This window comes from Notamacropus eugenii, chromosome 3 (assembly GCF_028372415.1).
Source record: "Notamacropus eugenii isolate mMacEug1 chromosome 3, mMacEug1.pri_v2, whole genome shotgun sequence".
Taxonomy (NCBI): domain Eukaryota; kingdom Metazoa; phylum Chordata; class Mammalia; order Diprotodontia; family Macropodidae; genus Notamacropus; species Notamacropus eugenii.
The window spans coordinates 347,281,819-347,295,371 of record NC_092874.1 but is presented as its reverse complement, the minus strand read 5'-3'; the positions used below and the strand labels follow the sequence as shown (position 1 = coordinate 347,295,371).

The 13,553-nt window shown below is 41.0% G+C and overlaps 1 protein-coding gene across 1 annotated transcript in view; it reads right to left on the bottom strand.

Annotated features, from left to right (window-relative positions):
- Positions 1-10,241, bottom strand: part of YTHDC2 (YTH N6-methyladenosine RNA binding protein C2) — a 90,602-nt gene extending 80,361 nt beyond the window's left edge. The window contains exons 1-3 of the mRNA XM_072597186.1: positions 9,788-10,241; positions 7,567-7,657; positions 512-708 (exon numbers count right to left, since the gene is read on the bottom strand). Of these exons, the coding sequence (XP_072453287.1) occupies positions 512-708; positions 7,567-7,657; positions 9,788-9,995 (496 nt within the window). The 5' untranslated portion in view covers positions 9,996-10,241. The remainder of the gene's footprint in view (positions 1-511; positions 709-7,566; positions 7,658-9,787) is intronic.
- Positions 10,242-13,553: the final 3,312 nt, after the last annotated feature.

The window sequence follows — 13,553 nt, the reverse complement described above, 5'->3', positions numbered from 1 at the left end:
AAGCTAAAATCAATATGCAATCTGTACACAATTACAGGTCTAACTATTTTCTTAAATAGTTTTTAAATTCCTGAGGCTTGGAACCTCATATTGGCTGCGGACTACATCATCACACATAAAACACAATAGTATATGATATCTGTTACCAGAAAAAACTGAAAACGTTGAAATAACAGAGGGAACTAATTATTTCTATTTTCCTTTCTAAATCAGAAAATTTTAATTTGATGTTTTTACACTTTGGAACATAGCCAAAAAAGCCATTTATGGAACATTCCATAAATCAAAAACTCTGTATCTCTACCACTCCACTAAAAGAAAAACTAACAGTCAAACTCTGCACTATATAAATTAATACTTAAACAATTTCATATTTAAATCCATATACTGCACAATTTAACTAACGAAATTTGGAAAACTTGTTTCATTCTAGTTTTAATTACATTAGTCCAGAGTAGGGGAAAATCATCACATCGCAAAATATAGAAGGAAATTCAGAAGACAGACATACCAGCTTCAACTGCAAACACATTTCCCCGTTCTGTTTTAGGCAGAAGTTCAGTACGCTCTTTATTTGTGACTGGAAATCTCTGAATCAGACTCCTAACGGCGTGCTTTGTATTGTGAGTCAAACTGCAGGTCATCATTGCATGTGCTGTTTCTGATCCATCCTTCTTCTTCACAGTTAGGTATCTATTTGCTCCCTTTCTGAAAAATAATTTTAAAATTATAAAGTCATTTATATACACAAAACTTACTCCTACTCAAAAAACATATTTCTAATGGTTTTGTTTACTTTTTGACTGGACCTGTTAGTTCTGGGAGCAGAAACAAGGAACTTTGTCAGCCAATGTGGATGATGAATAACTTCTCTGCAACTTCCAGTTTTAAAAAAGCTGTCTGCTGCAGAAAAAAGTTAAATGAGTTGCCCAAAGTCACAAAAGCAGTTATGTGGCAGAAACTAGATTTCAGATGTATTTATCCACTAAATGCCTTCCAAAACCTTCAGTAAAAAGAAGTCATGTCCAAATTTATCACAAAAATATTAAACAAAAAAAAGGCCTGAAACTCAATTTACAATTACTGAAAAAGGTTTATTTATGTACATGAAGATTGCCTTTAGCACGGTGGTGGATAAAATACCAGCTAATGAATGGCCTGTGGGGAGAGAGTGGCGGGAGGGGTCAGTAGAAACAATTCGAATAGGATCCAAAAATAATAAAAGTTTTAAGTCGCCTATCCAGACTATATTCCCTCTAAATGTCTCATCAGCACGTACTATGATACTCTCACTGTTATGGAATCCTGTGAACACAATCTAATATAATGGGTGTCTTTAACTAATCATAAGGTGGCACAATGGATAAAATGCTGAACCTGGAGTCAGGAAGACTCATCTTCCTGAGTTCAAATCTGGATGTGTGACCCTGGGCAACTCACTAAACCCCTACTTGCCTCAGTTTTCTCATCTGTAAAATGACCTGGGGAAGGAAATGGCAAACCACTCCAGTATCTTTGCCAAGAAAATCCCAAATGGGGTCAAGAAAAGTCAGAGACAACTGAAAAATGACTGAATAACACCTCCCTCTGCTGGAGCTGTAACTGTAATGACCAATCTTATCCCCAGTGAATGCATCTTTCTCCTGTCTTTGGCTATAGGTACAAAATGTTGCCCATGTAATTGCGTGAAGTGTTGTTTTACTTCTAAAAATGACTGTTGTAAAAACAGTCATCAAAAAAATTCTAATATAATGATTAAAAATATATAAATCCCAGTGTTGGTTCTATTATCATCACAGATTTATCTTTGGTTTAACAAAAGATTAAGAAGCTACCTCAAGGTCTATTTCTCCCATTTGTAAGGAAGTGTTACAGTTTTAAAGTTCTTTGACTGTTTTGTCTCAAATAAGGTTCATAAAGTAAGGGAAACATATTTTTTTATCACCCTAAAGCTAAGTGTTTCTTCAAGTCCTCTTCCAAAGTCTCTCCATAGCATGAAAATGACACTGGGTTCTTCTAGAAGGTAGCAGAGCATATGATCAAACAATTCCAACTAAGGTCATTCATTTATTATTGTAAAATACATTATATTAATATCTTTTGTTATTTACATAACCTAAATTTCCCCTTCTATTGTGTCCATCATTGTAATACCTTGGGAGTGATAAGAGTTCACAAGAGGGAACCTCAATAGCTACAGTCACAAATCTGAGAATGCTGAGGGCACCGGTAGAGTGATTTATCCAATATTACAAGAGAAAACAATAGAAGGCTAGCTCTATCTGTAATTAAAAGTACCTTTTACAATTAATCCACCATATTTCTATTGTCTTTCCATTTCTTCATTTTACAAATTAAGAAACTGAGGCCTTGACTTTCTACCTTATAATAACTGTTACTGTGAGGAAATCACTATGCTAATAAGACTGGGAATTTTTCTGTTTATATACTAATTGTATTTATTTCTTATTTTTTTTATCATTTATCAAGTAGAATCTGGGCATTTACACTAATGTTTTGTATTGGACAGTAACTTTTACTAGGTATCACACATTTTACTACTCTACAGCATTTTTTCCTTTATTTTGGATACTAGGTATCTCATATTTTACCCAGGCTGAAAGGGCAGTAGCCACTCACAAGTCCAATCTCACTGCTGATATGTGCCTTATTTCCAAACTGGGTCAGTTCACCTCTCCTTGGGCAGCCAGGTGTCCCCCTCCCAGCCCCCTGGGTTCACCATATAGATGCAAGACTTACTGAAGACTGATCAACGTTAGTGCTGCTATAGCTCAGAACTCCCACATTCAAGTGAGCACCAGCTTCTGCCTCTTTATTAGCAGGGACTCCAGGTGTGCACCACCGTACTCAAGTGCTGTTTCCTTTTTGATGAAATGCTCATCCTTTGTTGTAGAAATTTCTTTTACATATACAAATACAGTCAACTTATCTCTGATTGTACTCTTTACTTCTACAAAGTAAGAAATCTGTCTCCTTTACGGACAATATTGTCCAGAGATTAATTTAAAATATCTCACTAGAATCATATGATAAATTCATGCCAAAGAACAATGCTAGGTACAAAGGGGGAGATCTGGAATAGCTAACAGGCAAGGTCATAGGGGTTATTTCAAAGAAGTTATCATTCAAAAATTAGACAAGACTACCCATATGAGGTTAGGGGACCAAAAAGCATGAACAGGTAAGTGAATTCTGGAAATGAAACCAAAAGAAATGACTCAAATACAACCAAAGAAAGAAGTTACCTAAAGAATCTGTGGGACCACTTAATCATATTGCAAAAGCTGTTCTTAGGTATGAAAAGAAATGGCACCAAGTAGGCAGAGGAAAGGGTGCCTTGATCAAGCTGCAACATCAGAAAATGAAAATGATGGGTGCTTTAAAAAATTCTGTTTTATACTTCCTCTCATACTAGATGTTATCTTATCCCTTTCCTTGCTCTGCATACTCCTCTATGCATTTTCTTAACTACCTCCCACCAAATGCCATTGCAATCTACAGACCAGGGGAACAGAGACAGTCTTTTCTATTTTCTATTTGTATCCCAAGTGCTTGGTATACTCTGTTGTACGAAATAAATGCTTAATAATTAAATTTTCATTCACTCATTTATTCATTATGACTAGCATAATTCTTTTCCCCTCTTACCTCTACTGATATTTCTACACTGTCCTGATCTTTTACCCCCAAATAGATCCCTCTTTTTTACCTGAAACTAAATACAAATTTCCAAGTTATCAGCAGCTCATATTCCAAAGATCTTTTTAGTAAACCAATTATTTGAAACCTTGAACTTTTTTTTCCTTTTTCTGTTGTTTAGCTGTTCACTTGTATCTGACTCTTTATGACTCCATGAACCACAGCATGCCAGGACTTTTTATCCTTCACTATCTCTTCAAGTCTCTCCAAGTTTTATGTCATTTCTCCCATGACATGATCCATCTCATCCTCCGCTATTCCCTTTGCCTTTTGCCTTCAACTTTCTCAACATTAGTCTTTTCTCATAAAGTCCTTAGCGTCCATCTGTACCATTCCAGTTTTGAAAGATCTATTTTTTTCAGTGAGCTTTTGAATCTCCTTTTCCATTTGGCTAATTCTGCTTTTGAAAGCATTCTTCTCCTCATTGGCCTTTTGAACCTCTTTTGCCAATTGAGTTAGGCTAGTTTTCAAGGTGTTAATTTCTTCAACATTTTTTTGGTTCTCCTTTAGCAGGGAGCTGATCTGCTTTTCATGCTTCTCTTTCATCCCTCTCATTTCTCTTCCCAGTTTTTCCTCCACCTCTCTAGCTTGATTTTCAAAATTCTTTTTGAGCTCTTCCATGGCCTGAGCCCATTGGGTGGGCTGGGACACAGAATCCTTGATTTCTGTGTCTTTGCCTGATGGTAAGCATTGTTCTTCCTTGTCAGAAAGGAAGAGAGGAGGTGTCTTTTCTCCGAGAAAGTACCCTTCAATAGTTTTATTTCTTTTCCCTTTTCTGGGCATTCTCCCCAGCCAGTGGCTTGACCTCTGAATATTCTCCTCACACCCACCTCGCCTCCTGGTCCTCCCAGCCAGCGTTTGGGGACTGAGATTCAAATGCTGCTTCCTGCCTTAGGGCTTTTGGCGGGGGCAGGGCTGCTATTCAGTGTGAGAATTAAGTTCAGATGGTCAGGTCGGGGCAGGGCCGCCTCTCAGGCTCTGTTCCCTCAGGGGGTTTATGCACAGACCTTCCACAATGGATCCAGGCTCCCGCCCGCTTGGGGAGCCCCTGTCTGCAGCCGCCTCTCAGCTTCTATCTCCCGGGGGGGCCCAAGCCATGGGGGCACCCCACTCCCCTCTCGACCCACCAAAGAGACTTTCTCACCGACCCTCGTCACCTGTGGGTGGGGGGGCTTGTGCCGCCACTGGAGATCCCGTCTCTGAAGCCCGCTTGGATCTGTACCTCTCGGAGCCGCAGCCGCCGCAGGTCTGGGCTGGGCTCCGCATCTGCAGCGCGACGGACCTTTTGCAAGAGGTTTGCAGGTCCCTCTGTGGGTGGAGGGACCCTCGTGGCCGCTGGAGGTCCCGTCCCCGCAGCCCGCTCGGATCTCCTCCTCACGGTGTCGTGGCTGCTGCAGGGCTGCACCCAGCTCCCAGTCCCGGCGCCCAGTCCGCAGCACGAAGGACCCCCCGCGAGAGGTTTGCAGGTCTCTCCGGAACAGAAATCTCCCTCGCTCCAATATTCCGTGGCCTCTGGGTGCAGAATTCACGGTGAGTTGGTCCCCTCTAGCCATTCTGTGAGTTGTGGGTTCGGAGCTATGTGTATGTGCGTCTTTCCACTCCGCCATCTTGGCTCCGCCCCCCAACATCAGTCTTTTCTAACGAGTCCAGTCTTCTCATTACATGGCCAAAGTATTTCACCTTCAGCTTCAGTAGTTGACCTTCCAATGAACAGTTTGAATTAATTTATTTCAGTACTGACTGATTTGATCTCCTTGATGTCCAAGGAACTCTCAAAAGTCTTCTTCAGCACTACAATTCCAAAGCATCAATTCTTCAGACCTCAGCTTTCTGTATAGTCCAATTCACAGTCATACAGTGCTACTGGAAAAACCACAGCTTTGACTATATGGACCTTTGCTGGCAAAGTGATGTTTCTGCTTTCTCGTACACTGTTCAGATTCGCGACAGTTTTTCTTCCAAAGAACAAGTGTCTTTTAACTTCATGGCTACATTCACCATCTGCAGTGATCTTTGAGCCCAAGAATGTAAAATCTGACACTGTTTCCATTTCTTCTCCTTCTATTTGCCAGGAAGCGATAAGACCAGTGTAATATAGCTAAAATATTGTATATTTAAAATTAGAAAATAACCACACTAGCAGAAAACAATACTGTTGTAAATGTATGGTTCTCCTTATCCTTGCAGGCTGACCTACGAACTATCCAATATGAGTAATTGTTTCTTTGGGAAAATGTGTTCCAAATTCCAAATAAAACTCTTGGGCCCCAAGAAGCATACCTTTCCCTTTCTGAAGCATTAGCAGCAAGAAGGGACTCTACTACCACCCAGTGAAGTGATTAGCAATAGTTTTGGGAGTATAAGATAGGAACTTCCTAGACTCAAAGGCAACTGAATATTTAAAGAGTAACGGGTATTTGTGGATCATGTGTGAAGAATCGCCTGCATAATTCTTTCTGTTGCTTTTTTTTTTTTTTTTGGCATTTGACTTTTCCTTAATACAAGAGTTCTTATCATGGATTCTGTCAACTTGTTTTTTTGTTCTGGTGACTATTTTGGTAATTATTTCAATAATTCAATTAATTAATTCAATAATTATTCAATAATTCTCCTTTGTAGTCTCATCTATTTTAATTTACGTATTTTAAAACATTATCCTAAAGAGTTGATGGGTTTCACCACATTGCCAAAATGTCCCATGATGCAAAAAAGGTAAGAAAACAAAAAAACTCTTGATTTAAAAGGTAAGTTAACTAATAATTTCTCTCCAAAAACAGAATGTGCTCAACACATACTGCTTTTTCATTGAGGATATCTCTCAAATGGAACCTCCTACTCTTCTTTCCCCTCTATCCAACCTGTTTTATATAACTATTTATTTTGAGACAGGATCTCTTTATTTTGCCCATACATTCTTATCTCCAGGGTTGGTACGGAGGGATGCATTTTTCAGTCATAGTAGTTATCAAAGACCAACTTTTGTAAGGCTGTGATCAATATTAGTACCCACATGTGTAAAGTCACAAATCCTTGCATACTGAAGTAACAGCTAATTATTATTAGTGCAAGAGCTATCATGGACTCAATTCCAAAACTGATGGGCACAGAACTTTCAACCTGTTCCTTTTTTTCAACCTGGGCCATAAGTCCCTCCTTACGCAGCCTACAGTGGAGACTCCATGGCGCTCATTATTTTGGTACCAGATTTAGCCCTACTATAATTCAGAGTTCCTGAACTCAAGCAGGAAGCCTCAGCAGCAGGGACTACAGGTTCATGCCGTCATGCTCAGCCTTATAATTGTTTCTAAAACCTAAAACCTGATCAGAAAGAGAATAAGCAGAGGACATGAACTATAATTCCTCATCACAAAGAAATAAACAAACAAGAAAACCACATCAAGAATAAAACAGATGTCTATAAACAAACAAAAAAATAGGATATAAATGGAGCAAGCAGCAGATTCTAGCTCTGCCACTCATTAGTACAATGTTGGATAAAGCATTTCACTTCTCAGGTTTTATTTCTCCCATCTGCAAAATAAGGGGATTCAACTAGCTATATTTACAAAATCACTTCCTGTTTTAACATTTCTATTTTGATATCAAGTCAAGACCATCTTTCTCTTTTAAGGTAAGATTTAACTACTTTCTTCCTTTTTCCCCCTGGGGAAGAAGAAATTGGGAAGGAGATAAAAGAAACAGGAAGAAAATATGGGTATGGGTATACAGAAAAGTCAGACACAGTAAAAGAAGTGTTTCTCTTTCCCTCCCCCCTTCCACAGATATATATTACTATAAAAAGTAGCCAGAAATTTCTCTTTGATAAGAAAAGATAAATGAACTTACCCTTTGCTTTTAGAGACCAAACCAAGAGACTGACTTAATCGATGAATAAAAGCTCTTTCAGTACTGGTTAAAGAAGAAGGAAATTCCATTTCTAGAGAAAGAAAAATGTATTCTTTTAAATGGTCACATATGAGGAAGAAAAAAATTCTTTTATTTAGCTTTGGCTAAAATAATATACTTGAAACCTCATTTATCTTTACTATGTTTACATGATGGTAAGTACAAGTAATTAATTCACTTCAATAAGCATTTACTATTAAGTCAGGCCTTATATCATTACTTCAAACACATCACCCAAATGTTAAGCCTGGCAATGAAAAAGCAATTATATGTATACCACCAATATGGTCCAAAAGAATTTGTTGTGTCGTGTTTGTCCTTAGTTCCAGAAGAGGACCATGACATCAGGGAGATGATGACACGACTTGCAGTTGACTTTGTTTTAAGGGTGAGGGAGGGTTGTTCAGGGTCACCAGCCTCACTTTCTCCTCCTGAGTCTTCTGGGTCCAATGATCAGACATTCATCAAGATGACTGGAGATGGCCCAGGATGCAACAGGAGACCCTAAAGGTCTTTTCAGAATTGAAGCTTCATTTGAGCTACCTGTTAACTTTCTAAACATGCACATTGGTTTCCTATCTCTATCCTTTTAAACAGTGTTTCTACAGCTACAATGCCCTTCTTCTCTAGCTCCAACTCTTCAATTTTTACCTATTTTTCAAGGCCTAAATCAGTGTTATTTCTTTCAAGAAGTCAGCCTTAGTTGGAAGTAATCAATCCCTTTTCTGACCTGATGGAACACTTTATACTTTCATTCTCTGTAGTGCATTGTAGTCATTTCTCTCTGTAGCATTTTCTCTCTCATATATACGTATATATAGATAGATAGATATATCTAGATAGATATATACACACACATTCTCTATATTGCACTGTAGTTATTTGTACTTCCACTTTTTACTTCCAATTTTAATAATTTATGATTCTAAGTTCTATGAAGTCTGGGAAAATTCTTCTTCCTTGAACTTCTGACATGGGCTCATATTTTAAAAAATGGAGAAATGTCAACCCAAACATTTAGATACTTTGACAATTCAAAACATTTAGTGAATGCAAGTCACTAGGGGAGGTCATGTTAGAGATAATTCAAGGAAAAAAACTGTTGCATGCATGTCCTAGATAAAGCGTTACTTAGAATTACTGCACAGTTTGCATTTATTAAGTGCTTATTATCGTTTAGCACTATATGAATGCTGGCGATATAAAAAAAAGGGGATAGTCCCTCAAGGAGCTGACATTCTAATAACACCTAAAAGAGGAGGTGAAATGAAGCGGGGAGAAGGAAGCATGTGAGGTGGGGAAGCATGGGTACAACTGGGAAAATCAAGGCTGGTTGGGCTGGGCCTTTTACAAGGTGAGGAGAAAGGAGGACTCGGCCAAGCTCCGGTCCTGGTCCTCCTTCTGCCTGTGTGACCTTGGCCAAGTCATCTCAGAGCACTGGGCTACTTTCTGAAGTCTGCTTTGGAAGGGGGAGACACTTATCAAGAGCTCCCTACACTGATGGAAGCACAGACGTGTTCAAGACCTCTGAGTAAGTGACTGTTTGCACAGGAAGATTCTACAGGGGGGGGGTCTTACGGAAGTCTGGTGAAGTCTGTGGACCCTTTCTCAGAATAACGGTTCAAATACATAAAATAAAATATATAAAATGATAAGGAACACAGTTATAAAAAGGCTTTTTTAGACAAGAGGCTCTCTCCCAGAGGGAAGGCGCACTCTCACGCCCTTTGGGCAGCCCTAAACTTCAGCTCTTTCCACACACGACCTCCACACCTGACAGATACGGGCACCAAAACTCGAGGGACGAGCCCGGCTCCCAGAGGTGAAGGTCCGAGCCCCGCTAGTCTTCCTGACAGGTCGCGGCTTCTCACTGCACCGAATGATAAATAAATACACTTTTGGTAGAACGGGCGGAGCTGGACAGACGCGGTGCATCCTGCCCAATTCCCCCTTGCTGCTATCTGACCGGTGCACTGCCTCCTCGGGCCGTGCCCCCCGGACTTCCCGTTACGTGACCCCCACCTCTAAGGGGTCCCGAGCTTGCGGAGGTCCCCGGAGCCCCCGCGGACGCGAGCCCAAGCACGTCCAAGGCCCGCCTCCAGCCCCCTCGGGGCCTCCCGCCTCCAGCCCCGCGCCCAGGCCGGACGCCCGCCGCACTCACCCCTCTGGTCTCCGTAACGAAAGCGCTCCAGGGCGATGTTGACAGCGATCTTGACCTCCTCATCGATGCGGATGTCCTTCAGCCCCTTGGCCCGGCCGCCGCCGCCGGAGCCCGAGCCGCACTGAGCGGACACCCCGCCGCCGCCGCCGCCCCCGCCCCCGCCGCCCGGGGCCGGCGGCCGCGGGGAGACGCTGCTCGGCCTGGACATGGGAGCCGCCGCCGACCTCGCTGAGGGGACGCTGACTGACGGATGGGGCGCGAGGCGGGGGGAGGCGGGACCCAGACCGAGCCTCGGGGGAGGCCTACGGGGCGCCAAGATGGAGAGGGACGGGGGCCGGGGGCAACCGAAAACCGGGGGACTACAGGGCCCCGCACGCCTGGGAGCCGCAGGGTGCCCAGCCACAGTTAGCCGGGGCGCCGCAGCTCTCGGCCACTTCGGCGCCGCCCAGACCGGACGCCGCGGCGTCGTGACGTAGTCTTACGTCAGCTCGTCACGGCGGGTGGGAGGGGCAAGGGAGCTCTCCGAGGATGCTGGGGAGCTTGGGAGCGGTCCTGGGATGTAGAGACTGTGCATGCTTTATGCATGATCCACCTCCCTGAAAGTGGGGGCTAAAGAAACGAGTCCAGAGAGCCCCCGGTCAGTGACTGCGCCTCCTGGCTCCTCTCCTGACTCCTCTAGTGTCCTCTAGGGGGTCTCATCCTCTGACATTTCCTTGAGAGTCTTAAAGGATTCTCTTACCTCTTCTTGTGACCGAGTCATTCCCCTATTCAATAAACTCTTGGTTCTCTAACGTCTTCAGAATCAGGACTCTTTTGTTTGGTTTTTTAAAGAACTTTACTTGATTATAAAGCAATCATTATCAAAACATTCTGGTCCTGGCTAAGAAATACAGTGGTGGATCAGTGGGAAAGATGAGGTACGCGTTGTATGATAGTAAATTGCTACCGTAATCTAGCCTAGGATAAAGGCAAAGATCCAAGCTTTTGGAACAAAGACTCATTATTGGACAAAATCTGATGCAGCAGCTGGAAAAACAGCATGGCAGAAACTAGGTGTAGACCAACATCTCACACCATATACCAAAATACAGTCCAAATGGGGACATGGTCTACATATAAAGGCTGACGCTATAAGCAAATTAGGAGAGCATGGAATGGTTTACTGGTCAGATTTATGGATAAGGGAAGAATTTATGAACGAAGGAAATATAGAGAGCATTATAAAATGTAAAAGAGATAGTTTTGATTATATAAAGTTTAAAAGGTTTTGCACAAACACAAGTAATGCAACCAAAATTAGAAGGAAAGCAGAAAACGGAAATGTTTTTGCAACAAGTATCTCTGATAAGGGCCATTTTTCTCAAATGTATATAGGACTTTGTCAATTTTGTAAGAATGGGTCATTCCCCAATTGATAAATTGTCAAGGGATATGAGCAAGCAGTTTTCAGACAAAGGACAAGGCTATAGTCATATGAAAAAATGCTCTAAATCACTATTGATTCAAATTAAAACAATTCTGAGGTACCACCTCATACCTATCAGATTCGTTAATATGACAGAAAAGGAAAATGATAAATATTAGAGGGGATGTAGGAAAAGTGGGACACATGCATAGTTGGTAGAGTTGTGAACTGATCCAACCATTCTGGAGAGCAATTTGAAACTATGCCTAAAAGGGATAAAACTGTGCATACTCTTTGATCCAGCAATACCATTGCTAGGTCTATAAAGGACATCTTTATAAAAAACAGAAAAGGACATATATACATGTACAAAAATATTTATAGCAGCTCTTTTTGTGGTGTCTAAGAATTGGAAATCAAGAAGTTGCCCATCAGTTGGGGAATGACTAAACAAGCCATGGTATATAATTGTGATGGAATATTATTGTACTATAGGAAATGACAAGCAGGATGATTTCAGAAAAACCTAGAAAGACTTACATGAGCTAATGCAAAATAAAGTGAGCAGAACCAGCAGAATGTTATACACAGTAACAGCAATATTGTACAGTGAAAAACTGTGAATGACATGGCTATTTTCAGCAATATGATAATCCAAGACAATCCCAAAGGACTCATGATGAAGCATGCTATCTGCCTCCAGAGAGAGAACTAATACCACCTGAATTCAGACTGAAACATGCGGCATTTCATTTTCTTTCATGTTTTTATTTGAGTTTTCTTGTACAAAATGACTAATATGGAAATGTTTTACATCATTGAATATATATAAACTATATTGGATTGCTTACTGTCTTGTGGAGAGGGAAGGGGATGGAGGAAGAGAGTGATGGAATATGGATCTCAAAACTTTAAAAGATGTTAAAAAATTTAACATGTGATTGGGGAAAAATAAAATATTATAAAGAATTTAACTATATGTCCCTAACTTACCTCTCTAGCTTTGTTTGCATTATTCATCTTTTTGCCTTCTGCAGTCTAGAGAAATTGAAGTCACATATGACATTCCATCTTCTATCGCCAAGCCTTTGCACTAGCTGTACCCCATGTCTGGAGACAGAAATAGAGACATATATCAAGTGATTAGAAAGAAACAGTTCAAGTACTATGGAATGACTGTAAGGATTTCACAAGATCTGACAGCTTCAATGGAAAAATGAGAAGAGTTCTTGGAGTAAAATTACTATAAAAGGCAAAAGATAATAGGCTTATAGCTAATGATAGCACACCCTACAAAGCCGAGTATAATCAGGGAGGAATGGATCTTTAATGGAATGAAGGACTTTTAAGCATTTCTGAAAACACCAAAGCTGAGTGGGAACTTTGTTACTTGGTTGGTTGTTGTCCTTCATTCTTGAAGAGGATTGAAGTTACATCACTATCTACCATAGTTCAGGCAAAAATAGTGCATGTGAACATGTGACATGAATTCTCTAAATTTTGTGCATCTCATGTGTTACTATGACTTACTTCTATTCTACTTTGCTTACAGAGCACAGTACCTTCTTTGATGAGGGCACACTATACTGGGCTGTTCTGTGCCAGTATCTCCCATGTCACACAATCTATTCCAAAGTTCTTCAGGTCAACTTTTAGGTCAAAATTGGTGCAAGCAGCAGAGAATTGATCCATACTTCATTGTATCTCAGCTTCAGAGGCTGTATTGAGTACAGAATTGTCTGTGAACATCATGCACCAACCGTCCCTCTACTTTAGTCTTGGCTTCTAGACTTTTCAGTTGAATAATTTACTATCAGTGTGGTAGCTGACCTTGATGCCATGTTCATCCTCATTGAAGGTGTTTGACAACATTACTGAAAACATGTCAAAAAGCATGGGAGCAAACAAACAGTCTTGTTTCATTCCACTGGTGACTGGGAAAGCAGAAGCACCATTATCCATTATCCAGAACCCAAGCAAACATGCTATCATGAAAATGATGTACAATATTGATGAACTTCTCTGGGAAACTAAATATTGACATAATTTTCTATAAACCTTCACACTGACAGTATCAAAAGCCTTGGTCAGCTTGCCAAATGTTGTATACAGATATCTGTTCTGCTCTTGGCATTTCTCCTGGAGTTGTTGGCATTAAAAACCAGATCAGTCATTCCCCAGCCCTTTCTGATGCCATGTTGGCTCTCAGGTAGAGGACCATCTTCCAGGCAAAGAATCAGCCTATTAAGGAGGACTCTGGCAAGAATCTTGCCAACAATGATGAAGAGAGAGACCTCCCTGTGATTGTCACAGGGCAATTTATTTCCTTTATATTATAGAAGGGGACAATGGAGTTACTCT